We start from the raw sequence: 24,389 nt of genomic DNA on the forward strand, positions 1-24,389 counted from the left end.
CCCAGGCATCTCTTTAGAGCATATTCCCCTTGGCCTTGGATAGAAGGCTCCTGCCTTCTATGTGCTGCTGCGGTCATTGTTGAGCTCCTCCCTTTCCATAACTCACTGTCTGTCCAGTGCATTTCACTTCTGTTTAGGCTCTTTGTTTTTGATTCAAGTTTGAAAGTGCAAATGGACTGTACCCAGCCACCAACTGTTTCTCTGGGCTCTGGCTCTGTTTTGAAAGGCTGGCAGAGGCCTCGGCTCAACGGCTCCCTCTCGTGGGAAAGAAGAGCGTGCCAGTGAATCCGAGGTTGAACTGAGGACAGCATCGTAATCTTGAGCGACTACAACATTTTTGCTTAGTTAACCAAAAACATCGGAGTCATTTCTCATCTTCTGCTCTGCCTTGGAACTGCATGTTTCTCCTTTTCATCTGTCATCATATTGAGTTGATTTAAATATTGTGTGTGTCGATGGCGAGGTGGAGAAAAACCAATAAGGGTGGAGGGGAGGGATTTTATATTCTTAAAGCAAGCACACAGAGTGTGGACTGGGTACAGTTTTTCAGATGAAATTCCCATTATTAAAAACAAAGGTAGGAACGTTTGATGTCCCAGGCTTTCATCTCTCTCACCTTATATCCCTTCTGCAAGAAGAATGAGGTATTGTTGCAAGTACTCATCTGGCTGAATGTAACTTGAAAATGCTCTCAACCTTGCTTGTTAAATTGAAACCATTCTTTTATGACTAGGAGGGGTTGCTCTAATACCTCATGGCCGTGTGCCTGGGATCAAAGATACAAGCGACGGATGGCTGTGGGTCAAGGAGCACACGCTGCAGACACCTCACTTTCTGCAGAGCTGGGTTGGGGGTAGGGGGCAACGGGCTGAGAAGGCAGAAATCCACAACGGAGCTGAGAGAAGGAGCAGCTTCAAAGGCAGCTCAGCTGAAATGTATTGTCATTCAGTGGAGGGCCCTGCTGTAGCTCACCATGGCGCTAATTCCTCAGTGAGCTCAGATGACTTCTTGTCTGTGCGCTTACGTGGAATCCCTCAGGACGTGCAGCTGTGACCTTCCTTGTAGTGCACTGGCTGCATAACTGGGGTTGTGTGGTTTTAATTGATACAGATAGAGGTGGGTGGGGGGAGACCTTCGGTAGCAAGGTAAGACAATGTTTTCCTCCATTCTTTTGTTTTCTTTTGTACTGATTAAGCGTTGGCTCCTTAGAGACAAGTCCAGGCCAAGAAAAGGGGTATCTTTTTGTTAGATTGGTGGGTCCCGGGTTTCCCCACAATGGTGGTGCTGGCTGAGTTGTTGGTTCTGTTTTATTTCTCCCTTTTAGGACACATGAAGCAGCTTGAGGGGGCAGACTGCTTCCCGTGTTAGCTTGTCAGCTCCCCTGTGGCCTCTCGTGGTGGGCATAGAACACGGACCCTCTGGATGTCGAGGGGGAAGACAACCAGTAACACTTGCCCTTTTCAGTGTTTGTAATTTATTTGTTTGAACTTCGCTCTTCTGTGTTGTGGGTGAGATGCATCTAGTCTTTGAGCTTGTTACATGGGCATGCGTGTGTGATATCTGGGTGGATACTGTTGAAGATAACTGTTATAATAGTAAGAAGGAAAATAGTGCAACTCGTTTTCTTATAAAGCAAGTTATTTGAATGTACACCTTGCCAATAATTCAGTATTTAGGTTTTCAGAAAGATGTAAATAAGGTATTCCTTTTGCCATTGAAGATAGTGATATATAGAATTCAGCTGTGTAGAAAATTTACTTCCCTGTAGCATTGCTAGCCATGAACTCAGGTGCCCCCGAGAAGCCAGAATGGATGGAACCAAAGGCCCTACACTCTTATTTCAGATAGAGTATGAGAGACATAGCACTCTGGCATTTGCACAGGGGTGTTAGGGAAGGGCGGGGTCCATGGATTTGTGGGAACACAGCCATCTGGGGCTTTTAAACACCAATTAGTACAGAATCTAGAGGGAAGGGCTTTACATTATTTTGAAGCTCCCCCAAGGGTTTTAGGGGTGCCAGGTTTGGAAAACACTGAACTAAACCTCAGCAAGTAGTGGTGGCTGACACCTGAACCTCACAGGAGTTGGTTATGTCTGGCACCGTCTGGAGTTTGCCATTTTGACTGGTGATTCCCCATCTGTAGGAAGAGATGAAGCCGCATCGTGTAGTCAGTCTCCTTAAGGAGACTCTTGTGCTGGGAATAGGGTTGAAACAGACTGCATGCACCCCTACAGGTTAAAAGGAGACTGAGCCAGCTGTAGAGGTGCTGTCTTCCACTGTCTGAACCCGAGATAGAGCCCTTCACTGAGGTTCCTGACCCCACCCCCGCCCCCCAGCTTTGTTGCTGGAAATAAAGATCAGCCCCAGCTGGAGTTTACTGTTTGCTTTTGTTTTTCTCAATGTTTTGTCTTGTTTTGGTTTTAGTGGAAGCATTTGAAAGAACAATTAAAACTAAGAGATTTGCATTCCTCACTATACCTCCTCTTGCAGATTAATGGCACTTACCACGGAATATTTCTGTCTGTCCTTACCCCTGATTTTGTAAGTCTGTTTTAAATTTATCATTGCCAGGTGCTTTTTTCCTCTCCAAAAGGGCTTCCCATTATTTATTCCAGACCCTGTCTGGCAGTCCCACTTTTTTTTATAGGGTGACTCGTGGTTTAGGAGCCAGAGTGTGATTGCTGGGCCTTCCCTTCTGCCTCTTCATGGGGCCTGTGATCCTGGCTCCAAGAGTGAGGTCTCCCTGGGGCTGGCTTCTAAGAGATGGTGTCCTACCAAGAATTTGTGGCTTTGATTGGACTGTATTTAACTGGTGGCATATAGAGAAATACAGGTCTTAGTGGCTTCTTTCTTTTTCGATTTTTATAAACTTCACTGATAGCTCATTCAGTGCTTCCAAGTGCGGTCCCCAGGTCAGCACACAGCATCACCTGGGACCTGGTTAGAAACGCACATTCTCAGCCCCATCCCAGACCCTCTGACTTGGACACTGTGCGGGTAGGGCCCAGTGATCTGTTTACATCAGCCCTCCAAGGGAGGCTGGGAGCCACTGGTTTGGATGCCTTTGGGAAGTGTCATCCCACGCCCCACCCCCACTTAAGGTAACTGCTTACTCCTGGGCCAGGCCTAGGTTTAGTACAAAGGTCACTAAGACTCGTTACCTGCCATCTGGGGACCTTCGTCCCCATGTGAGGGCAGCCTGCACAGCCTTGTGGTGGCACTGGTGTTTCAGTGCCCTCTTGGCCATCACTGCGTGAGGCCAGCTCTCCTGACCAGGAAGTGCAGGCTCCCCCAACCCTGGCATCTTCCTCTCAGGGGCTGTTGGGGGAGAAGAGGGGGCTCGTGTTTCTGTTCTGTGTTTCTCAGTAATGGTGTGATTTTTAGGCTTCTTCCTTTGGAGATGGTGGTGGTTATAAAACCCTGAAGTCCCTGACTTTAACCTCATATCATAGATGAAAAGTAATGCCCACGTTGTTAAGTGACGGGGCAGTGGCTACATTGTGACACGGAGAAGACATCTCCTCAAAACCACATGTCCGGCAGCAGCCCATTGGGGTCCCTTCATCATTCTTGTTTGAAGCCTGTGCATTTCTGGTGTCTGCCATTGTCGCTCCCCATTTTCTGTGACATTTGTGTGTCCCAGGATTACCATGGCGTCCAAGCTGTAAGACTGCCTCTGTTTGCCCAGGTCCCATAGAACCCAATGGAAAGTTTGTCCGGGGTGGGAAAATATGTGGACGGTTTGTAAAGGGTGGGAAAATAGAGGAAGCACGTGTGCAGACAGGGGTTGGGATGTGTTGCTCACCGGTGAGGTCGGGGCATCCCTCTTCCATCCAGCCTGGCCCTGTCCAGGGCTTGTCTCCACAAGGAAAGCAGACGGCAGCTGCTGACAGTTTGCAGCCACACCTCTGGGCCCGGCCTGCCACCCCGAGCCAAACCACATGGGTACCGCTGTTCTTTTCCTTCCATAGTATTTTTGTTTTCCTTCTTTTTTTAGCCACCTCGATTTCTAAATCCTGTGGGCAGGTCGTGCTGCTATGCGGAGCACAGAAATAGCAGACGTGACTTTTCTTGGAACAGGGATGTGTGTGTGTGTGTCTGTCTCCACTTCCCCCAAGGAAGTAGGATCTTGCTGTCATCACCTCTCAGAAGCTCAAGACAGGTGATTGTGTGGCACGTGGGGAGGTCTTCATTGTGAAACACCAGATTTCCTGGAAGAGCCATGGGAACGTGAAAATACGCACAGGAAACCCGGCTAGGAAGTGCCTGGGGCAGGCTGCATACTTCTGTGAAGAAGGATAGGTGTAGAGTGGATTCTCAAAGTGGACATCGCTGCTTAATTCTTGGATGTGTATTTTGCTTCTCTTTGCTGGTATTTCCGTATCTCTTCTTATCACAAACAGGCTGCTGGTTCTGTTCATCCCCAGCACCCAGGGCCCTTTCTCACGGGTGGGCCAGTCGTTTTCGTGGCAGGTACTAATTCTGCGTTTTTTTCCGCCTCTGCTTCTGCTGCTCCACAGGTTTCTAAGGTAAACGGAGTCACTCGAATGTCATCTCTGGGTGCAGGTGCAACCAGTGCCAAAAAGATGCGCGAGGTCAGACCTTCACCATCCAAAACTGTGAAGTACACTGCCACGGTGACGAAGGGGGCTGTCACATACACCAAAGCCAAGAGAGAACTGGTCAAGGACACCAAACCCAATCACCACAAGCCCAGTTCCGCTGTCAACCACACAATCTCAGGGAAAACTGAAAGTAGCAATGCAAAAACCCGCAAACAGGTGCTATCCCTCGGGGGGGCGTCCAAGTCCACCGGGCCCGCCGTCAATGGCCTCAAGGTCAGTGGCAGGTTGAACCCAAAGTCATGCACTAAGGAGGTTGGGGGGCGGCAGCTGCGGGAGGGCCTGCAGCTGCGGGAGGGGCTGCGGAACTCCAAGAGGAGACTGGAAGAGGCACACCAGGCGGAGAAGCCGCAGTCGCCCCCTAAGAAGATGAAAGGGGCGGCTGGCCCCGCGGAAGGCCCTGGTAAGAAGGCCCCGGCCGAGAAAGGGCTGCTGAATGGACACGTGAAGAAGGAAGTGCCGGAGCGCAGTCTGGAGAGGAATCGGCCGAAGCGGGCCACGGCCGGGAAGAGCGCGCCAGGCAGACAAGCACATGGCAAGGCGGACGGCGCCTCCTGTGAAAATCGTTCTACCTCGCAACCGGAGTCCGTGCACAAGCCGCAGGACTCGGGCAAGGCCGAGAAGGGCGGCGGCAAGGCCGGATGGGCGGCCATGGACGAGATCCCCGTCCTTAGGCCCTCCGCCAAGGAGTTCCACGACCCGCTCATCTACATCGAGTCGGTCCGCGCTCAGGTGGAGAAGTTCGGGATGTGCAGGGTGATCCCCCCTCCGGACTGGCGGCCCGAGTGCAAGCTCAACGACGAGATGCGGTTTGTCACGCAGATTCAGCACATCCACAAGCTGGGCCGGCGCTGGGGCCCCAACGTGCAGCGGCTGGCCTGCATCAAGAAGCACCTCAAATCTCAGGGCATCACCATGGACGAGCTCCCGCTCATAGGTAGGTCTGGGCTGGGCGTGGGGGGGGGGGTCCCTGTCTGCCTGCCCGCCCGCCCGCGCCAGATCCCTGTAGTTCCCTCACAGTCTTCACGTTCTCTTCCCTTGCAGAAGCTCCAGTTCGGCTCCCCTGTCTCGGGAGTAGTGGGCTTCTCAGCTCATTCCCCCTACAGCCCTTCTTCCCAGGTCCTGGGCGTTGGTGGCAGGACAAGAATGGTATTGAGCTTGGATCTGGGGTGGGCCCCTTGCTTCCCCTGGGCTGTCAACTTCTACCCACAACTGCTGGAGTCAGAGCAGGGGCCAGGGGGTCAGTGGGGAATGCTGCCCCTCTGGATTCTGCTAGACTGCCACTGCAAAGCGCCACCGACTGTTGGACTGACAACAGACATTCCTCAGAGTTCTGGAGGCTGGAAGCCCAAGGTCTAGGGGCCGGCAGGGTTGGTTTCTCCCAGGGCCTCCCTCCTTGGCTTGTGGATGGCTGTTTTCTCCCTGTGTCCTCACAGGGTCCTACCTCTGTGTGTGTCTGTGTCTTTGGATTAGGGCCCATCCTACTGACCTCATTCTAGCATAATTACCCCTTTGAAGACCCTTTTTTCCGGTTTGTTTCTTTTCTTGGTTCTTGGGGTCAGGGCTTCAACATATGAATTTGGAGGGTTCACCATGCAGCCCATAGCCCTCTAGGGTCCTGCAGGCCATTTTTTATCCTGCTCAGCCTTGCCTCTTCCTCCTCTTTGTTTTTCCTTGAGCTTCAGTTTCTCTGGCGATGTTGTCAAGGCCACAGGTCAGGGGAATCTGTTGACATTTTTTCTGAGACCAGGTGCAGCTCTGGCTGGGGCTGTTGCAAACTTGTCACAGTGGATCCTTAGCGAATGCATATTTGGGCTGTCATGCAGACCCTTGCTCCTCGGGGTGGGTTGCAGGCAGAGCCTCCTCTCGGATTCCCCTGTAGCTCTCCTTCCCTGTCATCCTCTCTTGAGTCCTGGCACTGGGGACACAGGGCGAGAATGAACTTGCCCTGTTAAGGCTAAGTGGGTTCTGTGGCGTGAGGTGCATCCAGGTAAGGTTGCAACCCCCGTTAGTCTAGACCCATGGGAGGAAACAGGCCACACCTCCATTTTGGAGATCCTGAATTTTCAAAGGCATGGAGACATGTAGCCATCATTTAAGTGTCAGGGATTTGGCAGCAAGATAGGCTTCCAGGCAGGATGGAGGTTTTGTGGTTCCCCTCAGCAGGTGCCTGCCAGGGCTGATGCCTGAGTAACAGTCACCTTAACTTGCAAGAGTTCTTGGTTTGTGCTCTGCTGTTGGGAATGGCACGTGATAGGCAGCAGTGCAGGGAGCAGACTGCACACGCATGCACCCACGCCCGCTGACCATACCCCGTGACTGGCTGCCTGGGACACAGGGTGACTGAGTCAGTGATGGAACTGCACTGAGTCCTCCTGCCTTTGGAGACCTGCAGACAGGAGGGAAGCATTCTGAGTTTCCCTACTCTGCTAGGTGGATGATGGAGCCTCGAGAGCACACTTGACATCGTAGCCACAGCCCCTTTTGTTTAGAGTAGGTTTTTCTTTACCCTTGACTCTCGTACCCTGGCACAGAAGCCATACTGTGCCTCCCTGTGCTGTGCTGTGCTTGTTGCCGTCTCCCAGAAGTCTAAGGCGTCTGACATTCTGTCTGAGGGGTACTGATTTGCTTACAACCCCCTGTCAGGGCTGGGGGTCTGAGCTCAGCCATCTGACAGTGGTAGAAACTTAATAACTTTGAAGTAATAGCCTGAAATCCACCCCAGCGGATGTGCCTTCTGCCTCTATGCAGGTTCACTTCCACCGTAGACCCCAGGGAGCCGCTGTGCCACCGGTGGGAGTTGGGTGGGGAAGGGGCTTGGCCATGTAGCAGCCTCAAGGCCCTGAATGGGAATGATTGCAGTGGGTGAGGATTCCATGAAGAATTCTTGCAAGCGCTGTACGATTTTCTGGTGCTCTTGCATTATAATCTACTTAGAGTGAAATATTGAAAGTATGGATTTCCTCCCTTCTCTGAGCCATGTTCTGAGTCACGTGTACGGTGGAGGACTTGTTCTGGTTGGGGACTGGTTTTGGTGCCTACCTCTGTAAGTTGAGACCGGGCCCACCTGCCCTCGAGGGAAGAACTCCCGATTGTCAGCCAGAGACCCACTTTGAGTCCCACCTGTGACTCTGGGGGTCTGTGGGACCTGGAGTGAGTTGTAGAGTCTCAGGTCTCAGGTCCCTCCTGTCAAGGCTGGGGACAGTTTCCTCATTGATGTTACCCCCCACCCCCCTGTTCTCCACAGCCACTTCAGCCCACTGTCCTGCCATTTAGTGTGAGTGGAATTCAGGCTCTGTGTCCCCATCCCTGGTCTTGCTGATGTGCCGGGAACTCGCTCTCTTGTGTGTGCTCTGTCTGCCGAGGTGGTTCAGACGCTTCACCTGGTGGGTCCGACCATGCTCGGTGTGTGCAGGGACCCTGCCTGGACTGGATCCATGCACACTTTGCCTTTTATTACTCTAAAGATTTAAAACGTTACTAATTTATACTTTGTTTAGCATTTTGTTGATGATTATTTTGGAAAATCCCTCCCGCCCCCCTCTCTTTATTTGGCCCGACAGAGGTTGCTTTTTCCATTCCCATCTAGAAAAGCCACTGGGCGTGCATTAAAACCTGTCCAGGGTTGATGCGCATTTGCGCTGCTCTGTGACCTGATCAGGGAGGGCGCTGAGCACCAGCTGACGCACTGAGAAGCAGCCACTGTCTGGATGGGCGAGGGATGAGGCTAAGGTGCAGATGTACTGCCACTGCCCTGTGGCCTCATGTGGGTGTTGCTCTTTGCTCTGGAAATCCGGCGGGATTGAAAATAAACTAACTTTGTGTGAGTGAGTGGGTGGATGGGTGGAGTGAGTGGGTGGGTGGGTGTTGGGAGTTTTAGAAGGGGATTTGGGAGTTGGTAGCAAGTATGTGTCAAAGCTATTCCAGGTGACGCTGGGCTGTGGGTGCAGCCAGGGCCCCTGCCCGCTCCTCACTGGGGAGCTGGTCTTCTCATGACACCTGCCTCCATGTGAGAAGGCATGTGCCAGTACATGGCACACTGGGATGTTCCTCCCTGTATGTCCGTTTGGCTAGCTCGCTTCCTCTTCCAGCCAAGCCCCAGCTTAAATGCTGCCTCTTCAGATGCTCCCCACCTAAAATGGTAGTCCCTTGTTCCATGTGGCCGTAGCAGATAGCCGTGACCCACCATTGTGTAACGCCCCTCTCTCTGTAGACTGGAAGCCTGCTGTTCACCGCTGTCTCCCCAGAGCCTGTCAGAGTCCTGGCTCATAGTAGGAGTTCAAGAATTACAGGTTGAATGAGGAACATCTTGTTTGTATCCCTTTCACTGACTGTCCCGTTTTATCCCCTTCGCCGTCCCAGGGGGCTGCGAGCTCGACCTGGCCTGCTTTTTCCGGCTGATTAATGAGATGGGCGGAATGCAGCAAGTGACTGACCTCAAAAAATGGAACAAACTAGCAGACATGCTGCGCATCCCCAGAACTGCCCAGGACCGGCTGGCCAAGCTGCAGGAGGCCTACTGCCAGTACCTGCTCTCCTACGACTCCCTGTCCCCCGAGGAGCACCGGCGGCTGGAGAAGGAAGTGCTGATGGAGAAGGAGATCCTGGAGAAGCGCAAGGGACCGCTGGAAGGCCACACAGAGAATGACCACCACAAGTTCCACCCTCTGCCCCGCTTCGAGCCCAAGAATGGGCTCATCCATGGCGTGGCCCCCAGGAACGGCTTCCGCAGCAAGCTCAAGGAGGTGGGCCAGGCCCAGCTGAAGACCGGCCGGCGGCGACTCTTCGCTCAGGAAAAAGAAGTGATCAAGGAGGAGGAGGAGGACAAAGGCGTCCTCAATGACTTCCACAAGTGCATCTATAAGGTAGGGGCCGCAGTAGAGCAGCCAACCCCAGCTGCAGGAGTGCGGGAGGAATGAGAGAGGAAGTGGGGCATGCTGTGCACTGGACGGCGCATTCTCTGGTTCCCCGGTGTGATGAAGGAGGGGGCGGGCCACTGTGCTGGGTGAGGGTGTTGACTTAGTCCACTTGTGCTGCTGAAATACTACAGACTGGGGAATTCATAATGAACGGAAATGTATTGGCTCATGGTTGTAGAGCCTGGGAAGTCCAATATCAAGGAACCTAGTGAGGGCCTTCTGGGTGCATTGATGGAACATTGATGCAAGGTGGGGCAGCAAGAGACCCGGTGAGGGAGAGGAAGTCCACTCCACGAAGACACCACGAGTCTATTCCTGCCCGCCCAGGGCCTCGGGTTTCCTTTTCATTAACTGGCTTGCGTGTGCGTGTTGCGTGCAAGGATATGCCAGGGATAAGTACCTGGGCTGCGTGCTTCGTTTCCCCTGCACCCCCAGTTCTGTCTCCTCCTGGTACTTGACAGCTGCCCAAACCCAGCTGAACTTTTCACTGGCTGGACCCTCAGTGGACGCTGCTCGCTTGTTTTCTCTGCCTCCTCATTTCCATCTGCTCACCTCACTGCCAGCCCAGCGTTGCCAGGTCCTCTCTGTGGAGGGCTGTCCCTGATAAAGCCATCCAAATGAATCTCACCATTCACACGCTGTGGAGGGAAGAGTTGGGGATAAACCAGCAAACTGAAACGCGCAGCGTTTCCCCATCTCCGCCGGGTCTCACCGCAGCACAGTCATCCTGAGGAGACTCGCCCCTCCAAGGAGCAAGGGAGGCAGAGTCCGTGGCTCTCCTCTTGGCAGCCCTCCCAGCTGGCCTGGCTCTGAAGCAAGGCTTGGGGCTTCCTCCCTTCTCCAGCCTGCCAGTGGGTAGCGGAGCACCCGGGGCCCAGCTGGCCGAGCCCAGCTAAGTTGAAGTCTCTGCTGAACTGCCTGGCACGTACTTGTCCTCTGTGGCTCCAGCTCTGGATTCGCTGGGAGGGAAGTGTTCTCTGCTCCAGCCCTCATGAGCCTGGTGGGAGCGTGTGGCCGGTGGGTTTCTGCTGCGTTGGGAACTGGCTGTGGGTTATCGCTAAGCTGTGCCATACCCTCAGGTGCCCACGACTTCCTGACTGCAGGCTCTGCCTTGTAGTTGAGGCAATGCGGGCTTCTGATTCCATCACACATCTCAGAAATACAGAGGAAGAGTTGACTTGACCCCGGCGTTGCTGCTTCACTTTAAGTCCAGGCCCTGCAGACCCGCCTCAGGCTGCATCTCATATACTTGCACACTTCTCTGGAAAGAGATACTCAGTGTTTCTGACCTGAGACCCTGAGAACCGGGTTTGGGTCCCTTTTACCTGAGTGTCCTCTCCCGTTGCCTAAGGCTGCCTGGTGGCGATGCGGTGTGGGGGTTGCAGGATGCAGCCTGCCAAGACACAACTGCCTTGTATTCGACTTCATAAATGTTCTTAAGAGAAAGTGTGACCCAGAGACTTTAAGCTCTGGGGAATTTTATTTGGTGTTTCCTGAATGTTTGACTGAGAAGCCTTTGTCAAGTAAAGCCACTCACTCCTGTGACTCTGAATAGCCAACTGGTGAAATGAGAAACTGTCAACGTTTTTACTTGTTACTGAAGAAGGCCAATTTTGTGAGCATATGTTTGATCCGAATAAGAGGTTTGGATTTTTTAAAACTCACCCTGTCAAGGATGTTTCTAGATTTCATCATGGAAATGTAGTGGAGCTCTGTGTGGTGGCCATGGCAACGCCCCCAGGCAGCCATGTGCCCATGGGGTGGGGACCCTGCGTGCGCAACTCTCTGTGGCACTGGTGTCCTGGCTGCTGACTTTTGTGTGCTGGTGTCATCCTCACCTTGGCTCATTGCACTCTGCCTTGGTGCAAAATTCAGTCCCTCCTTGTAGTTACCTTTTTATGTTACAAGAAGCAAACCAGTGGGAGCGGCTTAGAATTCGCATGGAAGTATGTTCCTGTAGTTAGAACCCCATCTAGTTCCTTTGCTGCGGGAGAGAAAGGCACAAGCCAGTGTCTCCATACCGACTGCGACTGTGGACCTGACGGCACAAAGCACCTGCTGCTCCCTGTTCTGGCCCTGTCACTTCTACAGGAACGCTGCAGTGTCCAGTGCTCTGCAGGGAGGCCTTCCCTGACCACCCTCCCCCACTCCACATGACACCTGGCGGCACCTCCCATCCCATATTTGTGTGGTTGAGGCCTGTGTGTTCCCCAGACTGAATGGAAGCTCCACGAGGCCCAGAGGTGTTGTGTGTTTTTCAGGCACTGCTCTGTCTCCAGCCCCTAGGATTTGGCCTAGTACACAGTAGGTGCTCAGGAGATATTTCTGGACTCAAGTAATAAATTTTCCCGGTCAAGAAAGAAAGAAATAGCAAGGGTCTTAAGACGGCTTCCCTCTGGAAAACGCACCACATTTGGTGTGGTGGGTAGAAGAAGGTGCTGACTCCGGATTCCCAAACTGACACACTCAGCTATTTTATCAAAACAAGCAAATCATTCTGGATGTTATTGGGAACAGGGGCATCGAAGAAGAGGTGCGGAGGGGACAGCAGGTGGTTCTGTGGGAAGGCGGCGACCAGGTTGTAACTTCAGTGAAGGCTGCTGCCCTGGCAGGTGTTAATATGGCAAGGACTCTCAGGGTGTAGATGTCACCCCCATTTCTGTCTCTCCAGCTTCTCTCCTGTGGGATCCCTGGTCATGTGTTCCATCAGGTCATAGCTGCTGATAGCTTCCTCACTGGCCTGCAGCAGCCTTTGTCAGCTGAGGGATTCTGCCTCCAGCGCAAGCTGCTTTTTCAGCAGGGCCTTGGAGGGGCCTTCCATGTTTCCGCTGTGCGTCCGCTCGCGGCCTCTGGGTGGCAGCCTCTGTTCCTGGCAGAACAATTTGGCCCTCATGGGGGTGATCCTTGGTGGAGTCTTCCCGTTCCTCTTAGCACTGTGGGTTCTTAGAGAATGTATTTCTGCCTTCTCTGCCTGTCATTAACTCAGGATACCAGGTGACCCACAGCTGCAGGGATGCCAAGGGGCAGCGGCCCATGACAGGTGTGTGGCCTCATTTGCAGTAGGGCTCAGCTTTGCTTCTGAAGCTTTACTCTTTTTTTGTTTTGTTTCAGGGAAGGTCTGTTTCTCTAACAACTTTTTATCGAACAGCGAGGAATATCATGAGCATGTGTTTCAGCAAGGAGCCTGCACCAGCCGAAATCGAGGTGAGAGAAGCGGCCCCTCCCGTTGCCTCTCATGATGTGGGAACCACTCGGCGAGCTGGAGGACATGCTTGTCCTGCCCTGACCCCTGCAGCCCGGGGAACTGAAAGGACTCAGACGGGGCTGAGTTCATCCTCTGTGTTGAGCATGCACCAGGGCAGCCAAATGTTTTAACTTAGGTTGATCTAAACTTGTTCACCAGCCAAAAACACTATAATGAAGGTGGGGAGTTGCTGAGTGCAGGGGGCGGGTTCTGGGCACGTCCCCTGCTCCCCGTCACCATCTCCTCCTACTTGCTCACCCGGCTGCTTCTCACCACATCCTCTGTGTGTCTGTTATGCAAGAGAATGTTTGGAATCCCATGAAACCACAGTTGTGCTTTTTCTTCCCTTCTATTTTTTATTTAATGGGATTGGCAGATTGCCATTTTTGTGCTTCTGCCAACTCTCTTCTTTGAGTTAGTATGAGGCTGGAAAGACAGTGAGCACTTCTGTGCCCAGACCAATTAGGGGGAGTTTTTGTGTGCGGCGCTGCAGGACAGAGACCGGATCTGTTTATTTACCTCCCCTCGGCCAGTGCCCAGCTGAGTCCGTGTGAACTTCCAGCTGCTGACGTCGGTGGGCTCTCAGCAGCGCTTGGTCGTGGAAAGGGAAAGAAACCAAACCCGGATTACTGGTTCAGGGCAGCTGCCGACCGGGGAACAGGAGGTATTTGTTGACCACAGCCTCATCTTTTGGCGTGTGACAGCCAAGCTGCCGATTAGTTTTGGTTTTTGTTTTTGTTTTTTTCCTTAATGCCACCTCTTTCAAATAAAATCCAGGGTCGGTTTGTCCCGTGTATACATGCTGACCACTGGGGGTTCAGGTATCTTGTTTTGCCTAGGTTTTGGACATGTGACCTTCAAACCTGCTCCGACCAGGGCGGCTGGTCACCCTCCCTGGGTAGCGCTTGCTGCCCCACCTCCCGAAAGCAATTGTCAGAGCTTAGGATGTCCAGCCCTGTGGCCCGACCCTGCTTTCCTAGTGTGAGGAATTAGAGGTTTACCTTTAGCACCATCTTTATCTGTCTTAGGACTTAGGTCTCTACTTAGGTGCGGGAGCTGCCTACGCTGTGTATCTTGGGTGCGGCCATTGAATGTCACACAGTGGCCTGACACCCGACCTGTGGCTGTGATTACTGTGCTGCAGCCGCCACTGCCTCACGCATCACCAACCACGATGTCAGCTGAACCCTGGTCTAGGACACGTGTGGCGGCCGCAGCTGCTTCCAGAGCACGCATTGTGTTTGTGGCAGAGATGTCAGGTGGAGGAAACTTGGCTTTCTGGGGCTGAGCATTGGACCTGGGAAGAGGCCTTTGTTGCCAAACAACACGTGTCCTGTGGGCATCTCCCCAGAGGTGTAGAAGTTTATTACTATCCATAATGTGCATGAAAGCTTAGCTCATTTTCCAGCCTCTCATTCAGGAATTAATTCCCTCTGAAAGTCTGGATTTTGCTCTAGCGGGTGTGTAAATATTTTAACACGAAGGAGAGATTCGCTAGAATTTAAACTTCAGGCCTGGATTGCCTGGCTTCTTGTGCTCTGTCTTCCACAAGAGGCCGGTGCACAGCCCCTGGAGTTGGCCACCAGCTGAGAGGAGTCCTTTCCCTTCCCACATCGTTACGGACCCAGCAGAAGCTGGTCGCCCTCAGTTTCAGCAAATGCGTGGCAGGATCGGACACTCAGGGAGTCTGTTGAGGGAATCCAGTCGTTTAATGTGGAATTCATTCTTGATTTGTGGAGGTCTGACTCCGCCAGGTGGACCCCTCTTTGTGGAAGTCAACGCAGTATTGAGGAAAGTGGTTTCGGCGTTGCTAGTAGCACTTCGTTGAGCTTAACTGGACCCTATGATGTTGGGTGCTTATAAGTTAGGCTTCTTCCCTAAATGTGGTTCCAGCTTTACCGAGGCTTGTGAGATGAGGAAAGAGGACTTAGTGCTTCTGGAGTGATCACAGAACAAAGTGGAAGCTGACTGCGCAGAGAGGCTTATCTCAAGGGAGCCTGGGCACCGCTGCTTGCCTGCAGTCAAAGCATGTTCTGACCCATTCTTTGTCCCCATATTTGTTTAGACGGAACATAAGTCACTTTGGAAGCTTTTTATAATTGGCAGTTACTGTGCTTAGCATAATGTCCTCCAGGTTCGTCATGTTGTAGCACGCGTGAGAACTGGGCATGGTGTGGACGGAGTAGATTTTGTTCATCCATCTGCGGATGGGATACTGTGGTGGCTTCCCCTTTTGGCTGTTGGGAATAACACTGCATAACATGGGTGAGACTCTGCTTTCTGGCATTTTGAGGATATGCTTGGAGGTGACCTGTCATTGCTTTCTGCATTAGTGTCCTGCTGGAGACACTCTGCAAAGAGAGCGTCTGTTCTGAGGGGCGTGTGCACCAGACATTCGTGTCCCAGTTTTGTTGGGTTGAACTGTGCTCTGTGGCTGCAGCACCTTAGGGGTGCTGACCAGCCCTTCCCTGTTCTCTGCAGCAAGAGTACTGGAGGCTAGTGGAAGAGAAGGACTGCCATGTGGCAGTGCACTGTGGCAAGGTGGACACCAACACTCACGGCAGCGGATTCCCAGTGGGAAAATCGGAGCCCTTTTCAAGGTAACCTGGGATTCTCTCGTCCATGCTCTGGGGGATGTGATGCATCCTTCCCCCGCCAGTCTGTGACATCCCTTGTCTTCCCCTTTGCAGGCATGGATGGAACCTCACCGTCCTCCCCAATAACACAGGGTCCATCCTGCGTCACCTCGGTGCTGTGCCTGGTAAGCCTGACTGTGGCCACCTGCCTGTGGCAGCTGTGACCATGAGTCCTACTCACTGAGAATCAGGGCTGGGAAATCCCTTCTAAGCACTGCCAGGGAGGAATGGGGTCTTCAGGCATAGAGGACGTACATTGAAAATTGATTTTTAGGCCGGGCGCGGTGGCTCAAGCCTGTAATCCCAGCACTTTGGGAGGCCAAAATGGGCGGATCACGAGGTCAGGAGATTGAGACCATCCTGGCTAACCCGGTGAAACCCCGTCTCTACTAAAAAATACAAAAACGTAGCCGGGCGAGGTGGCGGGCGCCTGTAGTCCCAGCTACTCGGGAGGCTGAGGCAGGAGAATGGCGTAAACCCGGGAGGGGGAGCTTGCAGTGAGCTTAGATGCGGCCACTGCACTCCAGCCTGGGCGACAGAGCGAGACTCCGTCTCAAAAAATAAAAAGAAAAAAAGAAAATTGATTTTTAGAAATGAAAGGAGTAGCATGATGGTTGGTGAAGTCAGTAGAAAAGGTGGAAAGGTGAACCACATGGCAGAGTCTGGAGCTGGGAGAAGCTTAGTGGCCAACTTTGAACTTTGAAATTGCTGCTTTCAAAGCCGAAGTCACAATTCCTTGAGGCTACTGCAGGCTGAAATCATAATTCTCAAGATGGTCAGTAGGCTCGTAAGAGATGGATGGATGCTTTGCAAGCTTTAGGGAAAACCAGGGGGTCATGGAGGTTGTGGTCACTATGAATGTGAAGGCCCAGGCCTTGGGGAAGGCGGCTAGGAACCTGTCCAGGTCCTGGAACCTGACTCATTTCTGAGCTGAGCCAAGGAGCCCTGTGCCCTACTCACCCTGCTCAGAGGCCTCGCCAGCAAAGGGGCTTTCTTACTTTCTGCCTCTGACCCTGCTGGGGGTTTTTGGGTTTGGCGACAGGAGACTTGAGGCTTGGGGCTGCTGGCTCCTCGGCATTCCCCACCGGGTCAGGTTCCTGTGGTCACCTCCTCGTGAGGCCCGTGTGCTGCTCCTGTTTTGAAACAGTGTTCATATTCTCTGACTTCCGCAAAGGAAGCAGGAAGGAGCAGGCGCTTTCTGCAAAGGAAGCAGGAAGGAGCAGGCGCTTTCTGCAGAGGAAGCAGGAAGGAGCAGGCGCTTTCTGCAGAGGAAGCAGGAGAGAGCAGGCGCTTTCTGCCCACTGTCTTCTGTCTGACTTGGAGTCCCATTTCTTTTGCTGCTTGTTTTAGGAGAAGAAAGATAATTTTACTGACTGTTTCTTTGAGACGTTGTTGCGTAGCTTTTAAAAACGCGCTTTTCACTCTTGCTGCTTTAGGAGTGACTATTCCCTGGCTAAATATTGGCATGGTCTTTTCTACCTCATGCTGGTCTCGAGACCAAAATCACCTTCCATACATTGACTACTTACACACTGGTGCTGACTGCATTTGGTGAGTACACGGCCACGGGTGGGAGGGGAGGGACTGCAGAAAGTCATATTACCACATTAAGTGGGGCCTGCGGGTAACCTCTTGTCCAGGTGATTCCACGTGCTTGAGAACTTGCTTCTCTATGTTCAGGCCTGTCCTGTGTTCCCTGCCGAGGCCTTGGGCTGGGATCGCCTCCCTCTGTTGGAAGGTGCTGGAGAGTTGGGGTGCTGGCGAATGTTGTAACACTCTCTGATGATGAGCAAACTTTTCATGTGCTTAGTGGCCATTTAAGTTCCCTTTTCTGAATTACCTGCTTATGTCTGTTTTTGTTTGTTTTGTTTTGTTATGGATTAGTCACTTTTTCTTGTGGATTTCCAAGAGTTATTTTCACCTTAGGGTTAAGGAACAGTAGTAAAAGTGCCACACAAAGTTAACCAGTAGTAGTGACTGTGTCATCAGCCCTCTGTGAACTGAATATGAACCGTGGCATTTCATGATTGGTTGTTTTCAGCCTCTCTGTAGAGCCAGTGTTTCCTCATCTATCAGTGGCTCTGCGGGGAGTAGAGTTGACTTGGGAATCTCGTTCCTGCCGTGTGGAGACATGCACGTTGTGTACCCCGTGGAGTCTGTTGCCTGGCGAGGTGTTCTGGGTCCCCGCCTGTAATCCTGACTCGCACTGTACCCATCCCTGATCGAGGCTAGGCTCTTTGGTGTCTTTGTTTACAGCGGCAGATGGGAAATGACTAGAAATAATCAGATGTCTTGTCGCCTGATCGTTCACCGGCATGCCGTTTGTGCCATGCTAACTGTGTTTATTGCCCTAATGGGGTGATTAAGCATTCTTTATTAAAATAAACAAAGTCTTAGGACTCGTGTTCTCCCTCCTTGGAGCCAGTGTCAGCTGCAGCCGCCTGGTTTTGGCTTTTCTGGTGAGTGGTGCCATCGACATGAGGAGCCCTCCCTTCCCACGTGGGTCTGTGCACCGTGGACGGTGAGCACGGTGTCCTGCAGGTCCAGAGTGATGGGCCCGGGAAGCCCAGGCTGTTGCCTGTGGAGCGGGGACTGACAGGAGCCTTGGGGCTGAGCCAGGCCCGGCCACAGCTGGGGAGGGGACAGCCCGGACAATCCCGAGAGGTGCCTTTGCCTCCGGAAGAAGAGTGTGGCCACTCCCTGCGGGGAGTGACACTGGCTGTGGCTGTGCATGGCCTGCTGTTCCTGGGGTCGCCCCCAGACCGGTGGCCTGAGGCCCAAGTTTCTTCCGTGTGGGTTTGCTTATGGCTTGACGTTGAGTCACAGATAGCAAAATGTGATATCCTGTGTGAGCTTTTTGAAGACTTACCCCTGGAACCTCATTGAGGGAGAGAAAGAAAAGGCAGGGGTAGGATCAGAGAACATGATGGTGTGTAGTTTTTCTTAAAACATGTGATTTAGGTTAGAAACCCTGTATTTAAATTACCAATCAGTAACAGAATGTGCTGGCATTGAAAATAACATGAGCATTTAAAAAAAATTCTTAAATGTGGCTGTTGCCTTCACTGAGCAACTGAAACCAGGATTTGGCCTCAGAGAGAAATGTTTTCGTCACAGACACTTAGGGGCTGCAGTCGCTGCCTGCTGTGCAAAGGCGGCACCTGGACCTGGGGGGCGGGGGCTGTTGGGAGGGGCTGGCGGTGTTGCCCTGAGCTGCTGGCCCACATCTTTGTTTTTAGTGGTGGCTGATGGCTTCACTGGTTTAGCATGCTGAAGACCTGTCAGGCCCCCCTCCACACTGATGTCCTCCTCTTGTCCAGGGAGGAGCCCCTCAGACAGCCTGAGACGCCCGGGGCAGGGCAGCCGTCGCTGCACCCCTGCCCTGCAGGGGGCCTCCCCTCACGTCCCCGTCATTCATGCTGTGCGCCTGGCACCGGGGACGTCACATGTTGTGGTGGAAGTGTGGCCCTGGTGGGCTCCTTGGGACACCGAGGACACGGGCAGAACCTCCTCCCCTCCCTGTGATTGCCGTGAGGAGGCCGTGTAGGTTACTTTCTGCCTGTACTTCTCACCTTTTCTCACACTTGAGGACCCCTGCCAGCCTCACGGTTATACCCTGGAGGGTCTGGGAGCCACCACTTCCCCAGGCCACCCTCTGACGCAGTCCTGTGTGCCCTGGTCCTCCTGTGTGGCCTGCTGTATGTGCCTGACGCCGGGTAGGCTGGGTCCTGACGCATAGAACTCCCCAGTGGGGAGCAGAGCTGGGGGCCGCTAGGTATCCCCTGACCCCGACTTCGCCACAGTATCTGCCAAGGAGTTGGCCTTGAGGTGGTGCATGTGCCTGAGCCTGGCTCCTTCCCCAACTGTGTGCAGGGTTTACTGTCCTGGCTGGAGGGCCGAGGGCGCCACATATTCCCTGTCAGGACACTGTCACGTCCTGTTCCTGCGGTGCTCTCTCAGAAGAAGGGTGCAGTGCTGGAGCCTCAGAAGAGGCCCGTGGAGACTGCAGCGTGTCTGATTCTGGTTTATAGGGGTTTGTGAACATCTAGTTCTGGGGCTTTTTGGCTCACCAGGTGGGTCAGATCTGCGTAAAAGATGAGCACCTTGCATCACGGTGCGCTGCGGTTTGGCTGTGTGCCAGGCGGACGTGGCACTGCTGCCGTGGGAAATGGGAGCCAGTGGTGACCAGGCACCCAGCCAGGCCAGCACAGCATCCCTGCTGGCGTGGAGCAGAGCCTCTCCCGTGTGCTCGGGTCCCTGAGGGTGACGGGGGCGGCCCAGTACATGCAGGAGGCCCTTGTCAAGTCTATGCTTGTCTCTTGTGTGTCTCAATGACCCAGGTATTGCATTCCTGCTGAGGAGGAGAACAAGCTGGAAGACGTGGTCCACACCCTGCTGCAAGCCAATGGCACCCCAGGGCTGCAGATGCTGGAAAGCAACGTCATGGTGCGTCCACTCAGCCGCCGCCTCCAGCAGGAACTGTAGGGCCTCCTAGGCACTTGCACATGGTTTCCCATGAACCTGCTTTTCAAAGGCAATGAGAACACAGCAGAAGAAATCCCCAGGGTGCAAAGGGAAAGGTCCTCAGACACAAAAGCCAAACTGACCTTCCATCAGGTTGCACAGGGCGCTGGGGTTTGGCACGGCCTTTGCATCTGTTTTGGGGCTTGTTCATGTAGAGGGCTGCTGTGGGCCCTGGGTTTTCTTGTGCCCGTCGCTCCTACCTCTGGGCACGTGAGAGGAATGAGCACAAAGGCTTCTTCACTTGTTTTCGGGAAGTCACGGGGCTGGTGAGTTCCTGGGAGGTGCTGCTTTGGGCTGTGTTCTGACCAGCTTCTCTGGCCTCTGCTGACCCTGCTGGTCCAGCCTGTCCATCTTAGAGAAGAGATGGACGGGGGACTCTTGTAAGCCCAGCCTGTGGGCCTGTGGCCTACTTGGCTCTGGAGATGAGCCCGGCAGCCTCCTGGTTGTGTAACCTTGTCCCGTTTCCAGCCCCTGGCATTGCCGGCTGGGGACAGAGGGGCCTGTGTGGTCATCATGTCCTCAGCTGTGCATGAACCTGTCATCAGTCTTGGGCCAGTGCAGTTTAGAACTCCTTCTTGTGTTACGAATGACACCTTTTTATTTTCCACATAAAGCAATCTTGTCTCCTTGAGAGCAGGCCTCCTAGGGTGCGCGTGCCTCACCTGAACACTGCAGGTGTCCCCGTGCACAGGCAGGGGGTGCGCCTCAGCCTGGCCCTGTCTCCCCAGATCTCCCCGGAGGTGCTGTGCAAAGAGGGGATCAAGGTGCACAGGACCGTGCAGCAGAGTGGCCAGTTTGTCGTCTGCTTCCCGGGATCCTTTGTGTCCAAAGTGTGCTGTGGGTACAGCGTGTCTGAAACCGTGCACTTTGCTACCACCCAGTGGACAAGTATGGGCTTTGAGACCGCCAAGGTAAGCAGAGCCGGCCTCCTCCCGCTCGCTGCCCCCGCATCCGTATGAGTGCCGTGCGTGAGTGCATACAGAAGCATCCCTGCGTGTGCGTGTCTATTTGTAGCAGTTCCTTTTGGAATATGTCTTTGAAATTCTTAGGAGGTGGTTGAAAGGTCTTCTAGGAATGAAAAGTTATTAGGGATTTGTTTGTATCACAAAGAGTTTTGATCAGACCGTTACTGACAGACCCCTCCAGTATTGGAAAATACTGAAGATACTTAAGGTAATTGCTTAGAATGAACGGACAGAGAACCTCCACCCATCGTGAGGTAGTGGCAGTGCTTCTGGGTAGTGGCGAAGTGCTGTGACTTCTCCTGGTGTGTGGTGCCTTTCTCACAGGGAGGCAAAGTTTTGAAGAGTTTTTAATCCAAATGCAATTCAAGATTTAGAAATTCAGACAGCCTGCCTGCCCCCTCCACCAAGAAGAACCTTGACAGCTGCCTACTAATGAAAATCCACCCTAAAGGGATGTGACTCCTCTTTCAGGAAATGAAGCGTCGCCATATAGCTAAGCCATTCTCCATGGAGAAGTTACTCTACCAGATTGCACAAGCAGAAGCAAAAAAAGAAAACGGGCCCACTCTCAGTACCATCTCAGCCCTTCTGGATGAGCTCAGGTAACAGACTCGGGGTTCTGGGACACCCCCAGGGCCCACGTCAGAGAGCTTGACCTGGCTGCCCTTCGGGGGCTTAGCCGGGTAGACGCCCAGGGTGAGCAGACAGCGCTCCCTGCCTGCAGTCGCAGAGCCCCTTGGCACTGCAGGGCCCATATGTTGCTTTTCCAGATGGGCAAAGGCTCAGGGTGTGGTGGTTTTTATTTTAACTTTTTTTTTTTAAGAAAATAATTTCCCCTTGATGTTTGGACTCCGAACCTCCAGCACCAAGAGGTTCCTCCTCTTTGTGGGATTGACTGCAAGGGGGGCTCCCGACCCCTGACACGTACTTGCTGACCCACTGCGCCACAGCCTGGCTCTGCACCAGTTAGGGGAAGGCATGGATAGCTGCCCCCGGCCCTCCACCCTCCATTTTCTTGCCAACCCCTTTGTGGGGGGTGTGTGGTGTGGGTATGGGGGTGTGGGGGGGTGTGGGTGTGGGGTGTGTGTGTGTGGTGTATGTGGAGGGTGTGTGGGGGGGGTGTGTGTGTGTGTGTGGAGCAGGTCAGGGCGGATGCTGAGCAGAGTGGCACCTGTGTAACCCTCTTCTCTCTTCCCTACCGTGTAGTTCTCGGGGCCTCTCCCATCCTGGAGCAAGGCTCTGGGTTGTGTTGCCAGCACATGAATTTTGAACTTTGGTGATAGTTTCTTGACTCTCTCCTGGGCTTGGGACACAGGGAGAAGCCCTTACTAGGTGGCCATGGTTTTGCAGGCGTTGTGACGTGTCTGTCCCTGCGTTCCTAAGTCTGGCCGCAGAGTAGCCTCATCAGCCATGGCTGCCACTGACCTTTAGACTAAGGCACCTGGCGAGGTGAGCTGGGCTCTGAGCCCTGAGCAGGCCTCACTTCTGACAGGAGGGTGGGGCTGGAGGGAGGCCGGGGTGGGGAGTGCAGGTCCTGCTGCTGGTGAGCATGGCCGGCTGTCACTAAAGGCGTGGGCCGTCCCCCGTGTCTGGCAGGGATACAGAGCTGCGGCAGCGCAGGCAGCTGTTCGAGGCTGGCCTCCACTCCTCCGCGCGCTACGGCAGCCATGACGGCAGCAGCACGGTGGCGGACGGGAAGAAAAAGCCTCGAAAGTGGCTGCAGTTGGAGACGTCGGAGAGGAGGTGTCAGATCTGCCAGCACCTGTGCTACCTGTCTATGGTGAGCCCACCTGGCGCGGCCGGCACCCTCGTGTGCAGGGCTTGGCCTGAGAGCTCCAGGGTTGCCCCCAGAAGAGGGAGGGCGCTCTCTGCACAGGAGACCGGCTGTGCTCCCATCTCTGGAGCCGGCTGTGGGACCTCAGCAGAGCTTCTGACCTCTAGAGGCGGCTGCCTCACCCGCAGTGACCAGGCCACACAGAGGCTGTCCCTCTGCTCTGCCCACACGTGGCCCTCTCCGTCCCGCGGTGCCTCCTTCCTCCTTGGGGAGCAGGTGGCCTCCCTCCCCGCCCTACTTTGTCACCCCAGCACCCGCGCACTCTGCTCTTTTCCATACTTTCTGAGACGGTGAGGGGCGGGTTTCCCACAGTGCTGGGCAGCGTCCGCCACCCCCGCCCTGTGGCCTGTGCCTGGTGGGCCTGGGCCCGCGGCCTCTGCCTTTTGACTGTGTTCTTGGCTCCTTGGTTCTGCTCAGTTCCATGATCTGCCTCAGCCCCCAAGGACTTCAGAATCTGTCCTTGGTGAAAGCTGATGTTCCTCCTGTCCCTTCTGGGATCAGAGATGCTTTTCTGGCTCGCTCAAGGCTACAGCAGACTGCATTCCTCTCGCCTTCTTGACTGTGCCCTGCCGGCCTCCTTGTGACCACCTGCCTTCCCCAGCTTTGGGCTTAATCACAAACACACTGCCTCCCCCTGCTCACCCCTGTCCTAGACCAGAGGTGGGCTCAGAAAAGCCCTTCCATGGCGACTGGATGGCTGTGGCCCTCGCCACGCTTCTTCCAGACCTCTCACCAGGCAGCTGTCCTGACACCCTCTGGGTAGAGGGTGCCCAGCTGGCACTGCAGATGGCGCCACCCACTACACACCTTAGCCTGGAACAGGGAGCATGCCCGACGGCCTGACCTGCCTCCCTGGGCCTCTTCCCTTTCCACAGCGCCTCACTCCTCCAGTGCGGAAGCCCAGCTAGGAGGCGCCCACCCCCTACGCTGTGGTGCCTGTGTCCCACAGGTGTCCCCTCCAGCTGCACGTTCCCCAAGAGGCCAGTACCTCTGCGTCCCTCGGCTTGTCCACCGTGGGCCAGGACTGAGACCTGGGTCGACTCTCCTTGGCCTCTCAGTGTGACTGGGTCATGCCGCCTCACCCCGAGTCCTGGCGGGCCCTGTAGAAGACGGAGGACACGGCCTCTCCCGGATGAGTCAGGCTGGGGCTTTGTACCATTTGAAAGAGCTGAAAACTCTGAGTGCGTCCTCGTCTCCTCCTTACCTAAGGACGCAACTCACGTTGTATCAGATAGGCCCCCTCATGGCCTCATTCGGGCCGATTTACCTCTTTAGAGGCTCTACCCCCACCTGCAGTCACAGCTGAGGTCCTGGAGGTTCGCATTGGCATTTCATGGGGGACAAACGCAGTCCGTGACCACCCTGCCTCCCATCCTGTAGGTTTCCTTCTATCTGGTTTTTCCCCCAGACTTCTCCAAATGTATTACCTAGAGCCATTCTGTTCTTAAAATGATGATAAGCATTTTCCCAGATCTTCAAAGTATCTTATGAACATCACTGATAAAAGCTGCATAGCTTGGTGTGCTCTTTCTTTTCTTTTCTTTTTTCTTTTTTTTTTTTTTTTGAGACAGTCTCCCTCTGTTGCCCAGGCTGGAGTGCAGTGGTGTGATCCTGTCTCACTGGAGCCTCAGCCTCCTGGGCTT

General features: G+C 53.9%; 1 protein-coding gene across 3 annotated transcripts in view; it reads left to right on the forward strand.

The window, feature by feature from the left end:
- The window catches only part of JARID2 (jumonji, AT rich interactive domain 2), a 286,725-nt gene that overhangs the window by 254,854 nt on the left and 7,482 nt on the right, over positions 1–24,389 (forward strand). For all 3 annotated transcript variants that reach the window (XM_011962733.1, XM_011962731.1, XM_011962732.1), the window contains exons 7-16: positions 4,523–5,561; positions 8,987–9,489; positions 12,655–12,747; positions 15,269–15,387; positions 15,478–15,548; positions 16,860–16,974; positions 19,764–19,869; positions 20,676–20,858; positions 21,384–21,514; positions 22,509–22,692. In XM_011962733.1, coding sequence (XP_011818123.1) covers positions 4,523–5,561; positions 8,987–9,489; positions 12,655–12,747; positions 15,269–15,387; positions 15,478–15,548; positions 16,860–16,974; positions 19,764–19,869; positions 20,676–20,858; positions 21,384–21,514; positions 22,509–22,692 — 2,544 coding nt within the window. The remainder of the gene's footprint in view (positions 1–4,522; positions 5,562–8,986; positions 9,490–12,654; positions 12,748–15,268; positions 15,388–15,477; positions 15,549–16,859; positions 16,975–19,763; positions 19,870–20,675; positions 20,859–21,383; positions 21,515–22,508; positions 22,693–24,389) is intronic.

Source organism: Colobus angolensis, unplaced genomic scaffold (assembly GCF_000951035.1).
Source record: "Colobus angolensis palliatus isolate OR3802 unplaced genomic scaffold, Cang.pa_1.0 Scaffold6, whole genome shotgun sequence".
Taxonomy (NCBI): Eukaryota; Metazoa; Chordata; class Mammalia; order Primates; family Cercopithecidae; genus Colobus; species Colobus angolensis.